General features: G+C 37.3%; 1 protein-coding gene across 1 annotated transcript in view; it reads right to left on the minus strand.

Annotated features, from left to right (window-relative positions):
- cdhr2 (cadherin related family member 2) overlaps positions 1-24,741 on the minus strand; it is a 129,723-nt gene that overhangs the window by 97,067 nt on the left and 7,915 nt on the right. Inside the window, exons 3-8 of the mRNA XM_039776154.1 lie at positions 11,956-12,024; positions 10,201-10,340; positions 6,434-6,487; positions 5,408-5,497; positions 835-918; positions 620-745 (exon numbers count right to left, since the gene is read on the minus strand). Coding sequence (XP_039632088.1) covers positions 620-745; positions 835-918; positions 5,408-5,497; positions 6,434-6,487; positions 10,201-10,340; positions 11,956-12,024 — 563 coding nt within the window. The remainder of the gene's footprint in view (positions 1-619; positions 746-834; positions 919-5,407; positions 5,498-6,433; positions 6,488-10,200; positions 10,341-11,955; positions 12,025-24,741) is intronic.

Consider the following 24,741-nt stretch of genomic DNA (forward strand, 5'->3'; position numbering starts at 1 on the left):
ACTTAGCTCCCACTTCACCCTGCCAATCCAGTATAAAACTTTGGAAAAACTTCTGTTGCTGAACCAGTTTGCCTCCCAATGTCATAATACTAGTAAAAAGACCATGAGATACTTAAACATTTGGGGCAGATTTTAACCCCTTATCTGAAGAGACAGACTTGTGACTCATTGAAACCTAATTTGTACAGTATGTTGAGTGAAACCTCTTATGAGAAATAAATACAATGTGCATGAATATCCGGGAGCTATTATTGACAAATTGCTTTACATTTTTTATTTTCTATGCAATTCAAAGGTTGTGGCTTGTTGTGCAATTCTGTTGGACAGCTTTGTACTTGGTATGTTGATTTGTCTTAATATTTACTATAAATTTGAGGTAGTCAAACAAATGTCATTGCTGAAGTTGCACTAAAGCATCAGAAGTGCAATAAAAAAGAGCAGGTAATTTTATTTTTCACTTTACCATCATTTAACTGCATGCAAAACCGTATCACATATGGACAGAAATGTTTCTATAACTACATACAGAACATGCATGGAGAAACCATTGAACTTATCAGTCACGGCATGCGTCAAAGGTTTTAACCTTAAGGTTTTTGTACCATCAGTTTTCACTTACTTCAGCAAATATCTTCAATCTGTAGTTGGTACCCTTAGAATTATAGTCCAGTGTGCCATTCAGTCTTACTGACCCATCATTCTGAATGGCAAAAAGGCCTCTGTTTTTAGAGTCATCTGGAATAACCTGTGAAGCACAAACATGGATATATTATTTGAAAACAAAATAATATACACCTATAGTGCTTACCTGAAGTCTTGTTTGCTCATTCATACCTCAATGATGGAGAGATGTATTGGACTTGGAAGATCCAAATCAGTGACATGGACTTTGAATATTTCTGTCCAGTTTAATGCATCCTGTGTAAAAAAAAAAATAAACAAAAATAATAATATTTAACCTCCTTGGTGTTAAGCCTGAGCGTGACTCGGATTCAGAATTCTGCGTAATTATTGTTAACCACGAGTCAAATGCAGGGCGATCTTTAATGATGTACTGCACATTTTTAAGCCTGAATAACACTTGGGACAGTATTCTACTGCCATCTAGTGGATGAAATAACATCATAAGCATTTGCCACTCTCGGCAAATTCATCAATATTTATGAGTGATATAGAGTGTCCAATATAAAACATAAAGACACATGAAAAGCTGTAAAGGCGGTTTTGGAATGGACTGAAACTGAATTAGTGCTTGAATCAAGCAATAGCGATTAGGACGTGAATTGCTCATCAGATACTAGCAAAGAAAGTGAAACTAATGCATGATATGGCAGTGCACAGCCATACCACCGTAATATGCTTGGTGATTTCAGTTATGTAAAGCTTTATCCTGGGGTGATAATAGCAGCATAAGGAAAAATTGACGAAGTGCAAGGAGAAGTGAGATATTAGCCCTCTAAGCTGTGTTCACAATAGGGCAACTGTCAACATTCATGTCTGGGGAAATGTCACTAAGCCTGGCACTGTGGTAGTCTGGCATAACATATGTGCTGCATCAATTGTGCGGATCAGGCACTGGCATTCTACCCTCTCAAATGCAAGAAACAGAAAATAATTAAGAGAAGTGTGCAAAGAACCACACATCAGACTGTACGCTGGTGACTGTTTTAAAACATATCATACAAGCGACATGTAATAAATCTGAATCAGTACAGCAGTGAGCACTAGACATAGGTTTTCTATTGTGTTTATGTTGACATTTTGGTATTTACATGTTTCTGTTATACCTAATAACATTTTTTATTGTTGGAGAAAAATTCAATGTTTTTGGCTTATTTTTCTCGAGGTAAACATAATGCTAAGGAGTTATACTCTTCCCTTTTTTGTGACATCAACTGTTTATCAACTGTCTACAAATTGTGTCCACTCTGTGTTTATAAATTACTTTACTGGAATAAGAATACTTAAAATAAATAAGTCTGTTCCTATTCTGTTTTCTTATCTAATTTTTCATTGAAAAATTATAGTTGATCAGTTTTCTTAATTAAGGGTACTTCTTTTGATTAATGTAAGATTAAGAATTCAAAACAATACTTGAAGCAGTCCACAGCATAGAATTTTAGAACATTAGAACAATTGTGACAATAACAAGTCACAACAACGTCAGGTTTGTCCATCCTATCTAGATTAGTTAATATTTGAAGTTCTACTCTCCACCACACATTTATTCCATGTGCTTTTGGTTATTTGCATGAAGAAAAACCTTCCAACATTTGTTCAAAATCTAACCTTAACAAACATTTAACCGTGTCCCTGTGTACTTGAATTTATTTTAAAGTATGAGCCGTGAACCACTGTATTAATTCCTTGCATAATTTTGAAAACTTCAATCATGTTACCTCTTAATCTACATTTTCTTAAACTGAAAAACTTTAACTCCTGCAGTCTTTCCATACAGCTCAGACCTCCGAGTCCTGAAATCAGCCTACACACTCTCCTCTGGACTTTCTGAAGTGCTGCTTTTTCTTTTTTTGCAATATACACACCACAACTGTACACAGTACTCCAGATGAGGTCTGACTAGAGCATTATATAACATACTGTAAGTATTGCCTTCTTTGACCTGTACTACACACATCATGATATATGACCTAACAACCTATTAACCTTTTTGTTTGCTTCTGTAGACTGTCTAGATGTAGATAGTGATGAGTACACTATGACTCCAACATCCTTCTCATAAAGGGGTACTTTCATGTTTCAGACGTCTAATTATGTATGTAAATCTAACATTTCTACTTCCTACATGTAATATCATACATTTACTTACATTAAACTTCATCTGTCATAAATCTTCCAAAGTCTTTAACCTGTCCAAGTACTTCTGTAACAAATTAGCTGATTATCTGCCGTTCCACCTAGTTTGATATCATCTGCAAACTTAACCAGCTTATTGATTAGATTCTTGCCCAGGCTGTTTGTATATATAAAAAAGAGCAACTGGCTCAGCACCGATACCTGTGTGACATTAATTTTAACATCGCCTAATTTTGAAAATGTTTCCCTTATTACCATATCACTTTGCTATCTGTGTTTGAATCAATTTTTTTCTACCCACCTACACACTGCACCTTATCAAAAAAACTTCTCTAAATCCAGTTAAATAATATCATATGCAGCTCTCTCATTGTATGATTTTGTTGCTTCCTTATAGAATTCCAGTTTATTAGTGAAAATGACCTTCCCCATCTGAACCCATGTAGTACCCTGCTCTGTGCAAACATACACTACTACTTCACTTATCCACTTTGAGCAGAGAGCAACATACCACATGAGTCAGTGTGATGCCCAGATTCCCGCAACAGGCATTACCACCTTGAACCCAGGTCATCATGATGCTGAGATGGACTAGGCAATGAGGACACACAATACAGCAAGAATAGGTGCAAAGTGCTTATATTCCAGTTCAAAAAGTGTTCATAACAAGTGTAAGAGCCATTTTCCTAGTTCTATAAGATTCATGAATATTTTATTAGATGACAATGCATAATCTATGGGAGGTTCCTATAACCCACATAAATAGAATTGTATTGGTATATTCCTGCTATTTCTAACAGCTTTGACTAAAACATTAATGTTCAGTTAGTGACAGCCTTGCCTTGAGTAAGGTATGGAAGGCATAAGGTTTTAAACCGTGCCTGGGCACATGTCTATGTGCCAATCGGCCTTCGGGTCTTTTGAGTGTGTGAATTAAATATGTAAGAAAACAGCATTTAATTTATGTGCTGTGCCGTACGTTTTAAGCGTACAGAAGAAGAAGCTAAGAACCTTTAAGTTTATAAGAATCTAAGAATCTTAAATAGAGAAGAAGTAAAGAACTTTTAAGTACAGAAATAACTAACGTTTCTAAAGAAAAGCCAAGTTTAAACAAGATACATTTTCCCTTTTTTTTGCCTTTTATTCTATGTGTGTAACTAATTTTTATTTTATTCTTGTGTGGATTATTTGCTTTTAACTTTCACTAAATATTTTAAAAACAAACTTTTGGACTTTGAGATTTCTTTCGGCACACGTTTACCCATGCTTGACCATACCTTATTTCGGCAGCTACAACAAGTGCAGTGCAAGTTCAATAAACAAATAAATAATCCTCCATAAAACCAGCGCTCACTGTGATAGTTAAATTCCAGTCAATAAATAATCTGAAAGGTAAAAGCAAATATTACAACTGGAATAAAATCTGGACTCCTCTTTCTTCTATTCCTGGGTGCCTTTTTAAAATTTTTCAGCCCCAGCTCACCCGCCAGTTATACTCAGCTTGGTGCTGAGACAAGGGCTGTGCGTTCAACATCTAAAAATCTGACTTGCACTCCAGTCACCTCAGCCAGTCAAAGCTGTGATGTCCCAAATGCAGCTCCACCAACCTATCACCTTCTCCCTTAGGCATCTTCAGAGCCCTATTGGTCACTACTGCTTCCAAGGTGATAAGGAGGAGCAGCCCTGCCCCATCTGCTCTTGCTTGCCCAATTCTCTCTCACTCTCTTCCAGCCAAAGCCTGCTTTCTAATTTTTGGATCTTCCTTAACACTTTCCACCGGCTGTCTTTTATGCTTGTTTGGCTGTAATGCCCTAATTATGACCTGCAGACTTCTGATCTGGAACTAAACTAATCAAGCAATAAGCTCACCTCCACACCGATCTCCCTTTGGTCACCCAGCCCTGCAACTGCTTGCATTTACCAAGCCCTAAATGCACTGTTTCTATTTTAAACAAATCCACACACTGTCACCAGCCCCTAACATGCATCACCACAGGCAAAGGCACCCATATGACACAAAGTTCCCTTCTTCCCAGGGTATATTTAACATACACTGCCTTAGAAAGACAAACAATATTATTAAAGACTTCAGCCATCCTGTATAGGCACTTTACTCCTCGTTACATTCTGGCAGCAGAACAGGACCTTTAGCAATTGAACCACTGGATTTGGAGAGAAGTCATAAGACAACTCAGCTTACACTGACAACTGCACAAATGTTTGTTGTAGATGATATATTTAATACATGTTGTTGTATTCATTGTTACTGGTACTGTAATACAGTCACTAGTCTGTAGGAGATTTGAAGTGGTGTAGATGTTCCTCTTTCAGGTACAGGCTTCACTTGCTTGATGTACTACTGAAGAGCCACTCCTCATTATTATATGTCAGAGTAACAAAAGTGAGAGACAAGTGCTTTGCATCATAGATGTTACAAGCTAGGTTTATAGGTGGTAAAACATGAAAGCTGAGTCCTGTCTCCAAAAAATGTTGGTTCAATGAACTTCAGCCAGTAGATACAGATACACCTTTTTGACTCTGTTTATAATGTTTACTTTGGTTTGGTGTAGAGACGGAGATAATATCTCACCTCTAAGACATCTGTAATGTATGGGAGTCCATTAAATATTGGAGGATTGTCATTTGCATCAATTACAATTATTATAAATTGTTTAGTGATCTGTAAAAAAAGAAAGAAAATTAGAAAACAGAGAAATAGCAAGCGGAAATTTAAAAAAAACATTGTAATAACTGTACAGTTTTACTGAGAGACATAAAAAACAGTTATTTGTTCATTTAATTTTGTTTGAGCAGCACTTGAATTAATGCATCTCTAAAGTTTTAGTGGATTGTGTGTTCAGACTAAACTATATAAATACCATCTTTCAAAAGTTTCAGAAGACTTTTGGCATACAAATAGAAAAGGTTTCAATGTGTTTATGTGTTCATAATCAATAACACAGCTAAGACAAACCAATTTTAAGAATTTTACACCGAGGTTCTAATTACATAGCTTTGGCCAAGAATAGAACATTTACATATTTACTTTTGTAGCTCCTTAAGAGATTGGGTACCAGCATATCCTACCTTACCAGACAGACATTTCTATTGAAATAAAAAAGGTTTTTATTTGGCACTAACCACAGTAACTGTCAAAGACAGGTAACAGAATAATTAATAAATATTTTCTGTCTCTTGCACTTACATGTGCCTTCTTCCGTATTTGTGTTTGTGAACACCTCTTCCCTGGCGTTCCCTCTCTTGTGCGCATTTCCTGACTGCTCCTCAGGCTCTGCCTATTTTCAAAGTTCTGTTCTTACCTCCTGTCTGATTTTATACTTGCCGTACTTGAAGGCGACTCTCTCTGAATGCCTCATACACACTTTACTTCTCATCATGCATCTCACATTCGCACTTCCTCTTTTGTCACGTCACCAAATCCAAACTGACCAATCACACCAAATCCAAACTGACCTAGCAGATTGCTCAGAGGGACTGGACATAGGCACTTTAGTGTTTTATTACATAGCAGATTACAGTTAATTAGCAGTTCCCTTCATTTCATAACTCATAATATATATTCTTTTGAGTTCAACAAACATTAAAATTTACTCACAGGATCGTGAATCTCATCTGTAACACTCAATGTTACAGGAATGGTTTCCATACTCTGAAATACACATCAAGAAATGAGAATAAATATTATCGTGCAATAATCACAAATATAATCAGATATCATGTTCACCAATATTTGTCATTCCACTTTTTCAATTATTGGATTCTTATACTTTGGATAGGATGCTATTTAATTAAATGGCACAGTTGTGCATACTCTTAACAAATTTAGAATTGCAATTTGGAATAGTTAACCTAGATATAGTCACCATCAATGGTCCCCCAACCCTGGAGCAATACTAGATAAAGTCACAATGGTGAGTTGTCCATAGAGAATGTTTCTACAAATATACATTGAGACAGACTATTAAGGCTACTTTATGACTAGAACTAAACATGACTTTATTTGACTGTTCAAATTAATTTTGCTAGCAATTAAAGTCCAATATGAGCATGTGCAGATATTCATCCTAAATTTGCTCTGCATACACAAAATTAATAAAACAAATTTGTCAGACAAATAGACATTCTAATAACCACCCATGAACTAACACAGCATAATGGCTGCTGTTCTACTTTACATTATTTTATTGCAGCACAGCTGTGAATTCATCACCTCATGATGGCAGGTAAAAGACACAGAAAACAAAAAAAATCACAGCTGTCACTTTCAACAACAACAACAACAACATTTATTTATATAGCACATTTTCATACAAAAAGTAGCTCAAAGTGCTTTACATATTAAAGAATAGAAAAATGAAAGACACAATTATAAAACAAAATAAATCAACATTAATTAACATCGAATAAGAGTAAGGTTCAATGGCCAGGGGACAGAAAAACAAAAAAACTCCAGACGGCTGGAGAAAAAATAAAATTTGTAGGGATTCCAGACCATGAGACCGCCCAGTCCCCTCTGGGCCTTTCTGAGCAGTTATCAATATAGCATCTGTATGTAGAAACGTATGGACATGAGGAACCAGGGTTGGAGAGAGGAAGATATGAAGGGATTCAGTGTAAAACAGTGGAGTGACAATTTCAGAAATGTTAAGAGGTGAATTTGATGACTTATGTCAACATTTGTTCAGTGAACTGTCTGGGAAAAATACAGCTTTGGGGCTCACCATTTATGTCAGAAAACACATAGCTGTTGGGCTATATTGACAGGTAGTAGTTAGAGAGTACTGTACAGTCTTGTGACAGGTGATCATTGTGTTTGTTCATCTACAATAAAAGCCTTGTGTTATGTTGTAATGCCGGACTACATCTGGCTGTCTGGATGTCCAGGTTAAGCTGAATAATTTTGCTTAAATACGCACAGTCTTACAATTGAGGCTTTATCGCTTCCACTAACACAAAGTGTTTCTCATTAACTGAAGATGGGCTTGGATGTTCATCCATTAGTAGTGCACTTCAGATATTTAAGAAACATCTTTCACCGCTCAGAAACACACAGAGGACAATATAAAATCCAAAGGCTGAAGGGCCGTGACTTTATGTGTGAAGCTGATGAGTTATATGGTGTATCACGGTATTGCTTGGAAAAGTAAAGGATATAAATCAGGCTCTTCCATGAGCTGGAGACTGTGGGTTTCTGACTCACTGCTAACATTTCACCACAGAGCAAATCTTCTAACTAAAAAAGAAATTGGTAATAAGGGTGGGATTTGCACTGAGTAGAGTGTAGTGGCAACGCTGCGTGAGATGGTCGGGGTTGACATAGAGACAGATTAGTTGACATCACCAGGAGGTGCACCACTCATAGTAGTCAGAGACAGGCTCTGCATCGCTGATGAAAGGACATCTCTGTTTAGCTCACATTGCAAGTACTCACATCTGAGCTGCAGACTACAGGTTCACGACTCACTGGCAACAGTTCACCACAGAGCAAATTTTCAAGATAAGAAAAGAAAGTGTGAGCTAAAAGGAGAAGTCCTTTAGTCTGCTGTATAGAGTATATCTCTGACCACTGTGAGAGGTGCGCCTCCTGGTGACATCAGCTGATCTTCTTGTGTGTCAGCCTAAACCATCTTGTGCAGCATCGGCCCTACAGTGTATTACTGTTTACAAGGTGCTTCTACTTTCTTCATGTAAGAATAACGTGCAAAGCATCTACATAGAGATCAAAAACAAAAAATGATATTTAAGAGACATCTAGTCCCAGGACTTCAAGCAATACGTCAAGCCTCTGCATCACTGCATCGTTAATGTGTTCCGTAAGATTGGAACTCTGTGAGTGCAATGATATAGATACTCACATATATATGACATGCTCACCACGCTGGTGTATTAGCAGCAGGAGGAATAGTAAAAGGGATATAGTTTTGCTGATGTGCTCACCTTGCTTCTGTATTAGCAGCTAAGAGAGTGACTCTTTCTTTGGATGTATCGTTTTGCTGACATGCTGGCCACGCTTGTGTATCCTCGGAGGTGGAGCCCTTACCCCGAATCCACTCTTTACTTTCGGACCGGACAGATCTACACACACACTTCCACTCGTAGACGTTTATATATAAGATATATTTATTACTTATTACTAGTTTGTGGTGATTTATTGTATTTTGTTTGTTGTTATCAATCAGTTTATTGATTTGGAGAAGGCTTAGGATAAGGTGCCACGTCAAGAGGTCTGGAGGGAACGGAATACCAGAGAAGTATTTGAGAATTGTCCAGGATGTGTACGAGAATGTGTATTTAAAGAAGTGTTGCGGTAATAGGCAAGATTCCTTTTAGAATAAGTCTCCACTAGGGATCTTCATTAAGTCCTTAACTCTTTGATATGGTTATGGATGTGTTAAGTTATGGGATAAAATACTAATCCCAATGACATTGTGCTCTGTAGCACCAGAGAAGAGGAAGTGGAGAGGAATTTTGAAGAAGAGAGAACGACTTTGGAAGATAGAGGATTGAAGGTAAATAAGAAGACAGAATATGTGAGGTTTAGTAATGCTCAGGATTCAGAGTTTAGCCTGCAGGGAGAGCCATTGAAATGAGTGGATACATTTAAATATCTAGGATCAATGGTAGCCCGAGATGAAAACTAGGTACAGATATAACCCATACAGTGCAGTATGGGTGAAACAACTGGAAGAAGTTATCAGGAGTATTGTGTGATCAAAGAATTAAGTTAAGATTAAATGTAAAGTTTTTAAGATAGTGATAAGACCAGCAATGATGTATGGAGCTGAGACATGGGTAAAGGAAGCACAGGGGAAGAAATTAGATGTAGCAGAAATGAGAATGCTGAGATGGATGTATGAAGTTACAAAAAAGGACAGAATAAGAAATGAGACAATCAGTGGTACAACAAAAGTGGGAGAGATAGCATAGGAGAGTAAGTTGAATTGGTATGAACATATGATGAGGAAAGACAAAGAATATGTGGGCAAAAGAGTAATCAGAATGGATGTACAGGGGAAGAATAAGCAAGGGAGGCCAAAGTGAGAATGACAGATAAAGTAAATGAAGATCTGAAGGAAAAGGGCTTGACTGGTGAGGAGGTGCAGGACTGAGCTGTTTGAAGAAGGCTGATCAAGCAAATTAACCCCACATGGAAATGGACAAAGATAAAGAGGAATAAGAAGAAAAAGTTAGCTTTATCTTACAGCCAGTATACCCTGGTCCAGTTTAGACATAGTTTTGCCAATCAAGTTTAAAATGTCCAACCAGCAAATATTTAATTGAAGTCCAAAAACCCCAATGACATTATCAAAATGTCAACAATAGAATAAGTGCAGTTCCTAATAAAACAATATATGCACTCACCTCTCTGTTTAGGTTTGATTTTATTCTCACATTTCCTGTGGATTGATTCACTTTAAAGTAATGACTGTTTTCTCCTATAATCTCGTATATTAAAGGATTATTATCAGGGTCTGTTGCACATATCTGGAAAGCTGGATCTCCTACACAAATAATAACACAGGTTTTGTTTTTTTAACGACAACATTCAAACTACAATTTATTTCCATTATAATGTCTATGAAACTTCTAACAGAGCATATATACTCAGCAAAAAAAGAAACGTCCTCTGACTTTCAACTGTTTTTACTTTCAGTAAACTTAATGTGTAAATATTTGTATGAACACTAAAAGAGTCAACACCATAAGACATAAACTAAAAATGTTTCACAATGTGTCCCTGAATGAAGGGAGGCTCAAAATCAAAAGTACCAGTCAGTATCTGGTGTGGCCACCAGCTGCTTGAAGTACTGCAGTGCATCTCCTCCTCATGGACTGGACCAGATTTGTCAGTTCTTGCTGTGAGATGTTACCCCACTCTTCCACCAAGGCACCTGCAAGTTCCTGGGCATTTCTGGGGGAAATGGCCCTAGCCCTCACCCTGCGATTCAACAGGTCCCAGACGTGCTCAATTCCTTCGATGATAAACACAAATCCGTTCATCACCCCTGGTGAAACAAAACCGTGACTCATCAGTGAAGGGCACTTTTTGCCACTCCTGTCTGGTCCAGTGAAGGTGGGTTTGTGCCCATAGGCGGCATTGTTGCTGGTGATGTCTGGTAAGGACCTGCCTTACAACAGGCCTACAAGCCCTCAGTCCAGCCTCTCTCAGCCTATTGCGGACAGTCTGAGCACTGATGGAGGGATTGTGTGTTCCTGGTGTGACTCGTGCAGTTGTTGTGGCCATCCTCTACCTGTCACACAGGTGTGATATTCGGATGTACCGATCCTGTGCAGGTGTTGTTACCCGTGGTCTTCCACTGCCAGGATGATCAGCTGTCCTTCCTGTCTCCCTGCAGCGCTGTCTTAGGCGTCTCACAGTGCGGACATGGCAATTTATTGCCCTAGCCACATCAGCAGTCCTCATGCCTCCCTGCAGCATGCCTAATGTACGTTCACGCAGATGAGCAGGGACCCTGGGCATCTTTCTTTGGGTGTTTTTCACAGTCGGTAGACAAGTCTCTTTAGTGTCCTGCGTTTTTAGAACTGTGTCCTCAAATGCCTACTTTCTGTAAGCTGTTAAGGTCTTAACGACCATTCCACAGGTGCATGTTAATTAACTGATTATGGTTAATTGAACATGCATGGAAAACATTATTTAAACCCTTTACAATGAAGATCTGTAAAGTTATTTGAATTTTTAAAACATTATTGTTGAAATACACAGTCCTGAAAAGGGGCGTTTCTTTTTTGCTGAGTATATATATATATATATATATATATATATATATATATATATATATATATATATATATATATATATATATATATAGTTTCTAATATAAATGTATACATCCTTAATTTTATAAATCATTTATTGATGACAGCAATTTCTCCCAAAGTCATGCATGGAATTCCTTATGAAAGATCGAACAGGACCTAAAACATGACCTTTGGAATTGGAGAAATCAGTATCTTTAGAGAGTGATGTGCCAAAAGGTAATTATAAGTAATTCATTTGTGATATTTCCCATTAACATGACCAGTATCTTATGGTCAAGAAATACTAATTAATGGAACTTAATCTCACACTTTAATTTCAACAATAAACCAGCTTACCTATTTCGATATTTTCACATAATTCCACATAGGTCATATTTGAGCAAAATGAAGGAGCAAGCTGGGCATCTAGGCAAAAAAAATGAATCAAGTAAATGAACTTCAATAAAAATAAATAAATAATAAAAAGGCAGAGGGGGCATGTAAATTTCTATTTTTTAAGATTTCTCTTTGTTCCAAAAGAGTTTTTTTTGGAGGGAGGTTTAATTTCATTTTACACCGTTTGGGTGGCAACATCCAGATGCCAATGACTGTGTTCAAAATTGCAGGTCTATAATCATTACCTTAAATATTAATTAGTCTAAAATTAAAGTACACCTGCATTTTACACCTTTATAAAAGGATAAGTGTCTGTGTGTCTGTATGGCTCTATAATTCCAAAAAACACAAAGCATCACAAACATTTTTAGTAATAAAATTCATTGCATTTGTCATTTCTACAGATGGTTAACACTGCTTTCACAAATCCCATACCACATAAAACAAATGCACTGCAAACATTCACACTGAGGTCTACTTTTGTTACTTAGATTTAATCTTGTCTTAGATAGGTAGCACAGCTAGAATTCAAATAATGCACCATCGGTTCTGAAAACTATTGAAATTTTGAAGAGATCCCTCATGCAGCCTAATGTCGTTTAATGGTTATCACAGGTGTCTTCAATCTGGTGATAACTCATTCAACCACTTTTAACGGAGAAAGGAAATCACTCAACTGTTCTGTTTCACACTAAACATGGGAAATAAAAGGAAAAGCAGAGAGTTACCTAAGGAGAGGAGACAGACAGTAACAGCCAAAGTATGGTCAACGGACAAGGCCATTTCCAAACAGCTTAATGTTCCTGTGACTGTTGCCAATATTAAGAATTTTAAGGCCAATGCGACTGTACCCAACCTCACTAGATGTGACTGCACAAGGGAAATTAAACCAAAAATGAAGAGAAAGACTGATGGAATGGTGAAGAAAGAACAAAGGAAATTTTCAAAACAGATCCAAGCTGTTCCTCAAGCTCAAGGGGCAACAGTTTCAAACCACACAATCTATCACTGTCTGGATGATAATGGACTTCATGGTAGAAGACCTAGAAAGAACACACTTCTAAGAGAAACACACAAACAAGCTATATAGTTTGCCACAATGCATGTTGACAAGCCATAGTCCAGCAAAGAGAACATCCACTGATCAGACAAAACAAAAGAAGAGCTTTTTGGTAAATCACACAAACTCTGTGTTAAGAGAAAAAAAAGAACAGGTTTCAGCATAAAATTTTGTGAGAGAATAATTTAGAGGTAACAATAGCTAACTATTTTGGTTTGTGGTGTACATTGAAATATATAAGAAACGATTTTGGAAAACTACTGAGATGGTCAACTAAACAAAGGATGTACCAGAAGGAAAGGCAGATGTAATACATAAAATGACTAAGAAATCAGCAGATGTCCTGTAAACAACACAGAATGAACAGTTATCACATACAGAGAAAGTTCAAGGGTGGTGACTCAACCCAAACAGTATGAGAAGAATAAGAATATAATAAAACAGACTTTAATTTTTATAAGTCATTTGGCTGTTGTGGGCTGGCGCCCTGCCCGGGGTTTGTTTCCTGCCTTGCGCCCTGTGTTGGCTGGGATTAGCTACAGCAGACTACCGTGACCCAATAGTTAGGATATAGCAGGTTGGATAATAGATGGATGGATAAGTCATTTGGGTGTGTAACCTGGGCTAGGTTTAAAAAGAAGAAAAAAAAGGAACATCCGAATGCAAGTTTGTGTTAATAAAGTTTATTGACTGAAATGGGGTACAAGTTGTGGGGGTTGGGTAAGGTTATATAGGTAAGTTATATAGGTAAGTGTCCTCTGATTGGCCGACAGTGTATGTAAGATAGTTGAAAAAAGGAGAAGAACAGGAAAGAGAGGCACAGTTGAGGCAAAATGCCAAAACAAGGAGGAAAGAAAGGGAGTTTGAGGAAAAATGGCAAAACAAGGAGGAAAGAAGGACAGTTGAGGCAGAACACCGAAATGAAAAAAAAAAAAGAAAGAGAAGTGAGAGGGACAGTTGCGGCAGAACTCCGAAACGAGACGGAAAAAGAAAGAGGAAATAATTTTAGCAAACCACTTAAACATAAAAGGAGAAGACGGGAGAAGAGAAAGATTTAGCAACACGCTAAACTGATTAGACAGAAAGAAGTGATAGAAGAACACTAACGTAAACGTGAAATATATAGTGTATTGAAAGGCCGCAACGAGTGAGAAAGAACAGTCTAGCAAAACACTGCTGCGCAAAGTGATGCACCGAGGTGATAGATATTTCAGAGAGGAGAAAGCAAGTGGGGAACACTGTAAGGGGGCACCATCAAACAGAGGGTGTCTATAGCCAATGGAAAGGACAAGTAAGTGTGCCACTGCACAACGTGAAAAGAGGAGAGGGACTGACACGTGGTGGATGGAGTGATTTGGTGACCTGAAGAAGAGAAAGATGGCAGGACACGAGTTCAGCACTGACGAACAGCGAATGAGGAGGTTGTTCAACGGAGAGGGAGACGAGAGGCTCAAAGGAGATAACCGAGGATAAAGGAGAGTGCATTCAAACAAGGTCTGTGTGTTTTTTTTTTTTGTTTGTTTGTTTTAAGTGGATTGAGTTAAATCCTCAAGTGAAGGGGCCAGTTCTGTTTTGTTTGTTTGGCCACCACGCACCCGAGCTACGGTTTGGGGCCCCCAATGTAGTGAGTAAACTTCACTGACTGTGGTAATTAATAAGGGTGAGCTCACCAGTAGTATCGGACCGACGATATATATGCATAGCTGTAAATAATTCAATGCTTGTGTTTTATTATGTATTCTATATGTTTGTAAAATACCAAGTTTGGAAACCTGTTCATTTTGCATTTAAGTAGAGAGAGGTTTTTTTTACTTAAAATTTGAGTAACTGTGATGTGGTTAAGTGTTTAAAGGCTGAAGGTGGCATATATTGTACATGTCAACAATAGAGGTGGCAACTCCATAATAAAGAGCTCAGGGTCTTGCATACTGATTAAAGGAAGGGTTACAGGTGTAAAGCGAAGAACCAACCAGAGTAAACTTTATGCATTGATTGACACTGTATATAAATTCAATAGTTCATAAAATGAACCTCTGTCCTTTGTTTCTCCGATCATTCTGACCATGCTGTAACAGACTGCTGTGAAGGATGCTCCCTCTAATGCATTAATTAAATGATGCAATGAACAGCTTATCTCCTGCCTGATTACTGACTCAAAAAGGTTTTATCAAACTTGTAACGGCTGAGGATGTTTCTTTCTTTAATTAAGATTAAGTTGATTTCTACCACAGTTCCGAGTTTTTTTTTAAGTGAACAAGTACCAATGTTTTTAATCACATTTGTATTTTAAAATCTTTGTTTATTTTGTTTCTCCTGAATGTTTAAGTGGTTTGAAGAAAAATGTTTTAATGTATTTTTCTGATTTTGTTAATTAATGTGTTCATGCAATAATTAATTTTTCCTCTGCACAATTACACTTAGCAAACCCATGGCAGGAATCAGGAATGGATGTGTTGTCAGTCCATCGTATTTAATATCCAGGCACAAACACACACTTTCATGGAGGTACTCTTTCACCAGTGAAGTTCCTTAGGGGTCTGTCCTTGGACTGTCACTTTTTCTGGTTTATATTAATGATGTTGATTTTGGTATAGTTAATAAACTTGAGAAATTTGCAGATGACACTTAAATTGGTGGAATTGCAAATACTAAGGGGGCAGCAAAAAGAACTCTAAAAGCCCTGGACAACCTTCAAAACTGGGCAAACACCTGGAAAATGCAGTTTAATGTAGAAAAGTGTAAAGTCCTACACATGGGCAAAAGGAACATCAATTATAAATACAAGATGGGAGACACTGTGATACAGGAAGCAACATCTTTGAAAGGGATTTAAGGGTTTATGTTGAAACAACCTTTTCATCAACTAAGCAATGTAAAGAAGACATTTAAAGGTGAATAAAATGTTAAGTTATATCATAAAATTGTTGAATATAAGTCAGGGAACGTTATGCTTGAACCACATAATGCAGTAGTAAGACCACATCTGGAGTATTGTGCGCAGTTCTGGCCACCACCGAACAAAAAAGACATAGTAGCACTTAAACTCATGAGGAGGAAAGCAACAAGTGCATCTCAGGACTTAAGAACATGTCTTACTCTGACAGAAGCCAGGAAGCACTTCTTTACATAAAGAAGTGTGGGACTCTGGAACTACCTAAATGTGTAGCAGAAACCTTGACAACCTTTAAGAGGAATCTGGATAAGATGTTTGGAAATTTCTAATGCACTAGTTCACTTAATCTGGCAGGCAATGTGAAAAGAAGCTGGAGTATCCAAAGAAGATCTACAGTATATAGGCACAAGAAAAACACAAGTGGCGACCATGCTGGAATTTCATCTCTGGACCCTGGGGCTGTATAACAGCAGAGCTAACCAATGTGCACCAGTGGCATTCTACTGCTTATTTCTTAACTTAAAAAATCTAGATGGGTTATATCTAGAAAAGTTAAATATCAGTCATAAAAGAGTAACTACGTTTGACCAATATGTGCACAAATGTGTACAGCTTATGGATGTCAGCAGAATTTTAGTAAATATTGAAGCCCGCTTCCACCAAATCAGTAAATGTGTTTGTATTACTAGGTTCTGTCCATGCACTACCTTCTACTAACCTGAAGATATAAATATATATTAGAGGACAAGTCTTAAGAGTGCTAACCAATTCTACTAATCTGATGAGAGTTTGCACAGTAGGATCCTACAGAAAATGTCTGTGAAAGGCATGTTTGAGTGCTATGAAGCCTTCATCATAGTGAAGGACATCCATGATGAAGGTGAAAAAATCAAGGCCCTGAAATTGAAAGCAGTCATGCAGGTAAAGAACAGTACTTAATGCCTTTAATATGTGATGGGAGAACTTTGATAAGTAGCCAGATTAAGCTATCAATAAAAGTCACTGCTTACCAGTAGCCATTTGACCTTGGAGTTAGGAGGAAAAGCAGATAAATAGATGGCTGAAGGTGTAGGCCATGTGTGTGAGGTTGTTGTTTATGTGCTATAATTTAAAAGTAAAAACAAATAAAAGTGAAAAATATTCTTGAAAAGTAATTGGTTGTGACCTAAACAGATCTGTGTTTGGTCCTGTGTTGTCTAATGTATGATGGATTCTAGTGGTGGTTTCTCATAAGTGCAGTTCATCCAAACTGTTATCAATGGAAATATTTAAAAATCTGAATGAAGGGTTAATTACTTTCTCTTACACAATTAATACAATTACACAATTTTTTAAGTAACATAATACATGCCAGCAAACACAGTGTGTTGTAAAACCTATGAGTATGATTTAGTTAAAAAAATACAAAATATTAATGAAAACATTAAAATGGAGTTTCATAGGTGTGTTTATAGGTATGTATGTATACCTATAAAACGTATGGAGCAAAATATGTTTATGTACAGTATAATGGATGGATATTACTTTAGGGGCTCTATACATTTTTTGTACACTGGGCATGTTGTATGTAAACATTTTGCACTTCTACAGTATATTGATTTGTACATTAATTTTTATTGTTTTTCATTATGTCTTGTATGGCAGATGTCATAATGGAAAGACTAGGAAGAAAAATAAGATCTTACCCAGCTAGGAGGCCATAACAGAAGGACAGCATGCATGGAGGCACAAAATGGCTAGTATGAATTCTGATTTTAATCTCAGTTTGGGACAAAGACTAATGGATGGACTAGAGAAGTGTGTCAAACAAACATAGTTCATCCCCAAGTATGATAGGTAGAAGTGCTTCTCTGGCATGATCCCAAGTTGGATACCTGTAGGGTTGCTTAGCAGCCCTGTTGGGGTCCTTGGGCAGCACCAGAGGGAGCTGTTGGCAGAAGACTTCCCTCTTATTGGGAGCTCCTACATGACCAGGAAGTGCTTCCACCAAGCAATGCTATGGCACTGGAAGTACACCAACAGGAAAGAAAACGCCTCACCTTGAGGAGTCAGCATTGGGAGGCAATGGGCAAACCTCTTTGGAGGCATGGATGGAGAAAAGAGGAACTATGCTTATCTGTGTTTGCAGTACTGTGATTAATAAAAGGGACAATATTTCAACCTGTGACAGAGAAGAGTGTGATTGTGTTTGGGGCTTGGTGGTGCCACCTACTGGACCTACTGGTTACAGCCTGTCCATGCGTTATTTCTGTCTTGTTGCTGGAGCATGTTCATTTAACTATGGGGGTAAATATACAGTGGTACTATCTATCTATCTATCTATCTATCTATCACTGCTGTAGTTTTGAGAAAATATAGGCACAATGTTTTACTCTGCCAATTATACAAAATATAGACAACCCCTGCTGTAAGAAAATTTGAGTTGTGACCACTAAAAAGTGTTTCAGACCCCCAAACTGCAGACACAATTATAACAACAACTGTCCCAGGTTCAAAACACTGCTTATTTTAAATGAAATCCTGTAAACAGGTTTTAGTCTCCCCTCACAATACAATTCTTTTTCTTTTCTTTTCTAATTCCTTTCCAGGTAAGTGTTGTCCTTCTCTCCTGATTCTGACTCAACTGAAGGAGGTGGAGTAGTTCCTTTTCAACCTGGTCACAGGAGTACTTCCAAAGCAACATCATTGTCACCAAGACACACTTACAGGTCAGGTGGAACTTTTATAGACCTGGGGGACTTTTATTCTTATTGAATATGAGAGCTATGGTGGTCTTTTTGACCACTTTTAAGGTATTTTTGAATTTTGGTTCTTGGATAACACTGTTGGTTATACAGATTTGTTTTGACAACTTAGAATTATCTTTTGCTTTAATTATTCAGTATTTTAATTCAAACTTGGTTTCACCAGACCAAAAAATCTTCATTGACACAGTCTGAAGGTCCTTTAAAGTGCCTTTTTGCAAATTCCAAGTAGGCTTTCATGTGTTTTCTGGTCACTCTGCCATAAAGCCCACATTAATGAAGTGCTGCAGTGATGGTCGATCTTCTGGAAGTTTGTCCCATCTCTACGCAGGTTTTCTGGAGTTCAGTCCCCAATTGTTAAGTTTGGTCGAGTAACCAGCTTTAGGTTGTTTCAAACTTATTTAAGAATTATAGAGGCCATTGCACTCTTGGGAACTTTCAATGCTACAGAATTTCCTTTAACCACATGGCTTGGTTTTTGCTCTGATACACATTTTCAACTCTGGGACCTTCTGTAGACAGTCTTGTACCTTTCCTAATCATGTCTATTCAATTTAATGGACCACAGGTGAACTCCAGACAAACATCTCAGTGATGATCTTTAGAATAGGTTGCATGTGAGCCAGAGCCCAAGTGTCATAACAAAGGGTTTGAATAATTTTGTCATTGTCATATTTCACTTTTTTATTTTTAAAATATTTTTCAAAAGTGCTTGGTCATTCTGGGCAAATTTAGTGTTTTATGATGAGGGAAAAAAATTAATGTAAAACATTTTAGGATAAGGCTGCAACATAACAAAATCTGCAAAAAAGTGAAGGGGTCTAAATAATTTCATAATGTCATGTAGGTTACCCCCTTATTGCTCCAATTAGAGTCTTGTTTCAGAGTTACACAGATATTAATGATGATCTAATAACCTTTTAACACATTATTGCAGAGGTTTCTGTGGATTTTTTGTTCAGTTTGTGTATGTTGCTTGAATATTTATTATTAAGCACATCTACTGTCATTTGCATGATATCCACACTGTTTGAGTGTAGAAACTTTTTAAGAATAAGTGGTGATTATTGTGGCTGTTCAGATTTAATATTCCTACTGTTTATGCCTATATAAGTAATGGCTTAAAACTGGAATAGCACTTTCACTTATCCCTCTGTAAAAAATTAAGTTAATCAAGTCTTTGTTTAAAAAAAATAAATAGAAAGTAACAAACCAAAGGAATTATTCTAATGGGTATGTTAATAATTGTCTGTGTCCATGATGGCACACGAATTATAATACACACCTCAGTTTTTGCAACACGTTCTATTCCACAGAATTGATTGTTTTCTCTTCTTCTACGACAAATCCTACTTTTATTACTTTTATTAATGGGTATATCTTTGTCTTTACCCATTAAATATAAATGTACACCCCTGATCCTCAAATTGCTATTTTTTGAAAGCTAGTACTAAGGCATCTAAGACTGAGTTTTTTCAATAAAATTAATTTTATAGTTTTCCAAAATTTTAATGTATGGTTTTAAAAAGTTTAGCTGAACATAAATTCATGCCTATTAGAAACTGCAATAGTCAAGCAAGGAAATCCAGCCAAACAAGCTAAATGACGATTCAAGTCTTCTTATACAATATGCTGCAGTGGCTGTCCATTTGTCTGTAAAGGATTTTAAATCTCCTATAGCTCGCAAACCGCTTGAACTATTGACCTAAAATTTGGTACAGATACAGTTAGGTCCATAAATATTTGGACAGAGAGAACTTTTTTTCTAATTTTGGTTCGGTACATTACCACAATGAATTTTAAATGAAACAACTCAGATGCAGTTGAAGTGCAGACTTTCAGCTTTAATTCAGTGGGTTGAACAAAACAATTGCATTAAATTGTGAGGCAACTAAAGCATTTTTTTTCACACAATCCCTTTATTTTAGGGGCTCAAAATTAATTGGACAAATTAAATAACTGGAAATAAAATGTTCATTTCTAATACTTGATTGAAAACCCTTTGCTGGCAATGACAGCCTGACGTCTTGAACTCATGGACATCACCAGATGCTGGGTTTCCTCCTTTTTAATGCTCTGCCAGGCCTTTACTGCAGTGGCTTTCAGTTGCTGTTTGTTTGTGGGCCTTTCTGTCTGAAGTTTAGTCTTCAACAAGTGAAATGCATGCTCAATTGGGTTAAGATCAGGTGACTGACTTGGCCATTCAAGAATTTTCCACTTCTTTGCTTTAATAAACTCCTGGGTTGCTTTGGCTGTATGTTTTGTGTCATTGTCCATCTGTATCATGAAACGCCGCCCAATCAATTTGACTGCATTTAGCTGGATCTGAGCAGACAGTATGTCTCTGAACACCTCAAAATTCATTCGGCTGCTTCTGTCCTGTGTTACATCATCAATAAACACTAGTGTCCCAGTGCCACTGGCAGCCATGCACACCCAAGCCATCACACTGCCTCCACCGTATTTTAAAGATGATATGGTATGCTTTGGATAATGAGCTGTTCCACGCCTTCTCCATACTTTTTTCTTGCCATCATTCTGGTGGAGGTTGATCTTGGTTTCATCTGTCCAAAGAATGTTTCTCCAGAACTGTGTTGGCTTTTTTAGATGTTCTTTAGCAAAGTCCAATCTAGCCTTTCTATTCTTGAGGCATATGAGTGGCTTGCACCTTGCAGTGCACCCTCTGTATTTACTTTCATGCAGTCTTCTCTTTATGGTAGACTTGGATATCGATACGCCTACCCCTGGAGAGTGTTGTTCACTTGGTTGGCTGTTGTGAAGGGTTTCTCTTCACCATGGAAATGATTCTGCGATCATCCACCACTGTTGTCTTCCGTGGATGTCCAGGTCTTTTTGCGTTGCTGAGTTCACCAGTGTTTGCTTTCTTTCTCAGGATGTACCAAACTGTAGATTTTGCCACTCGTAATATTGTAGCAATTTCTTGGATGGGTTTTTTCTGTTTTCGCAGCTTAAGGATGGCTCCTTTCACCTGCATGGAGAGCTCCTTTGACCGCATGTTGTCTGTTCACAGCAAAAATCTTCCACGTGCAAGCACCACACCTCAAAGCAACTCCAGGCCTTTTATCTGCTTAATTGATAATGACATAACAACAGACTTGCCCACACCTGCCCATGAAATAGCCTTTGAGTCAATTGTCCAATTACTTTTGAGCCTCTGAAATGAAGGCATTGTGTTAAAAAAAAGCTTTAGTTGCCTCACATTTTTATGCAATCTTTTTGTTCAACCCCCTGAATTAAAGCTGAAAGTCTGCACTTCAACTGCATCTGAGCTGTTTCATTTAAAATTCATTGTGGTAATGTACAGAACCAAAATTAGAAAAAAGTTGTCTCTGTCCAAATATTTATGAACCTAACTGTAAACTACATGACATCTACTATCCGCTTTCAGTGCAATGATTGACCTCCAAGGTTATTCCTCTTTTTATTGTTATTTTATTTTATTGTAGAATCAATTCTCGCCAGCAGGCAGCAGGGCAGCCATGTGGCGCATGCATATGGGCGCCATTCTTATTACCTACCACGTTTGCCATCACTTCCCCTACCTCTTCATATCTTAAATCAGTCTTGAGACAGATTGAAGACTTAAGTGCCAGCTTTAGTGAAAAATTAAGGAAAACGTACTAAGTAACTGCAACACAAACACTGACTTAATCAGTTTTAACACGAAAAAATCCCGACAAAAAAAGAGAAAACCCAGGCCACTATGGTGGAGAAAAGAAGAGCTGCTGAGAAAGCAGCAAGAGCATCAGTCTCTGAGTTAAAGAATACTAAACGTACAGAGAAAGAGTATGAAAACTATGAATGCTCAAGTCAAGTGTATTCACTGCATGTTATTGTGCAGTGTGCTGTTACTGGTGTATAATAATTCATGTCACCAAGCCATTGTTACATTTTAATGTGCGTTTACATGACCAACATATTTAACCTCAAAAGTAATGAATATAATGTACAGAATGTATTTTAGTTTCCTTTTAAGAGGGCCAATTCTGCATATTTGCACTGAGGAACTTTTTGTTTTTACTCCAGCTTATATACACTACATGTTGTCACTTCTCAGAGAACTGGTTGACAGGTCAGGAATATCTCAGCCCATCTTTTCTCCATCATGCCTGTTGTGCTGGAAGCCATTAACCAATGGATGAGACTCTACATTCAGTTTTTATGTGGTGCAGGTGATCATACATAAAGCATAACACGTTTTTTGCCACATGAAAAGGGAAATAGCAGCAGTGTATGATTTTCTTAATGTAATCAGAGCAACTTACTGTACTCATATTGCAATATGAGGGCCTAGTGAGAATGAAGCTGCTTTTGTTAACCATTAGCAATGATATTCCATTAACGCCTAGGAGAGGTGTTATAATTTTGTTACCGAATCCTCCGTGCAGCATCTTTCCAACATCACAGAGCTTCACAGAGGACCCCCACAATAGTCGATCAAGTGATGATTCGTCATGGTGCTTGCTGCTTCACATGGGACTCCAACTCCAGTTATTGATCGTGTGTTCAAGGTTTGTAGTTGTTCATCCTCTGGGACCAGAATGAATAACTCAGTTTGAAATCTGTACATACAGTGTTTTGAATCAACTCAGCAGTAAAAAAAAATGACAGGGAACTGAGGTGGCACCATTATGGAACACAGAAAGTTTTGGATTTTGGGGGATTTTGTAATTTTGAGTTAGGAATACTCAATTTATACTTTATATGTATATACATTTTTAAAACAATAAATTGAAGGCCCTGCACCTCATCTATTCTTTGACAGTTTATTATTAGATTTAATAAAAACCTTTAAAAAAATAAATCTTTCAATGTGATATGACATGAGGGGCTGGGCTCTAGGAGGTGGAGTTGAGGGGGTCAGAAATCCTTGCCTATGTTTCAATATGAGGTAAATCCAGACCTTTATAATGTGAGAGAATAATTGTTCTTTTTGTAATTGTATTATTATTATGATAAACTATACGGGGTCCTGGATCAAATAGGACTGCTAAAAGGTTTAGACAATCCTTTTTTGGAGATTTTCTTTAAAATATTTTTCCATTGCTTTTGACTCATGTCTCCATAAAGTATATATTTTTGCTTTAGTAAAAGGAGCTTCTTGCAGTAAATCTATCACAGAGTTGTTCTCTCTGTGCGGAGAAATCATCATATTGAAAGGGCAAAGTTTGATCCGTGAAACATTTAAATACCAGAAGAGAAATTTTTTATACATTCATTGAAACAAAAGTTACTCATAAGTCTAATTCTTCTGTCTTCCAAGTAATCCTAGAGTTGTTTGTTTAGCAATGCATACACAAAGATAAAAAGTAGAGCGGAACTATGAATCACAAAAAATGACAATTTCTCACATCAGCGGTTGCTCAGTTGGAGGCTTAGCATGGGTCTCAAATTCTGTTAGCCTATGACCCTATTACCTATTGATAACACAAAATTTGAATATTTAAGAGTCAAACACTTTTTCACCATAATTGAAAGAGCAACTCAGAATTAATAAAATTCTTTACAGCTGTTGAATCAGTAAGAACACAATACAGTGGTACTTTGAGATACAAGTGCCCCAACATATGAGCCGTCACTAGGTTGATTTTTTGCCTTGAGTTATGAGCCAAAATTCGAAATATGAGCCATCAAAGAGCTTGTCGCTGCACATTCCGAGAAACTGACGATGGAGGAGTTGACGGAACTACAGACATGGCAACATACGGAGGTTCTGCAGGAGATCGGTATCGCGGAGGAGGCAGAGGCGGAGGAGGTTGCCTCATAAAGTGAGATAAAGGAAGTGTTTGCAATGTGGGAAAAAGTTTTGAACTTTAAAGAAAAGAAACACCCTGAAGAAGTTACAACTGATAGTTTAGCTGTGCTATGTAATGACACTTGCCTAACGCTTGACTTTATTGAAAAGAAACATCTGAAAAAGTTACAACTGATAGTGCAGAGGCGCCATTTAATGACATTTGCCTAACTCATTTCAGAAACATTCTAAAGGGGAGGACTAAACAAAGCTCCTTGGATAGGTTTCTATTGAA

Source organism: Polypterus senegalus, chromosome 13 (genome assembly GCF_016835505.1).
Source record: "Polypterus senegalus isolate Bchr_013 chromosome 13, ASM1683550v1, whole genome shotgun sequence".
In the NCBI taxonomy this organism is placed as follows: Eukaryota; Metazoa; Chordata; class Cladistia; order Polypteriformes; family Polypteridae; genus Polypterus; species Polypterus senegalus.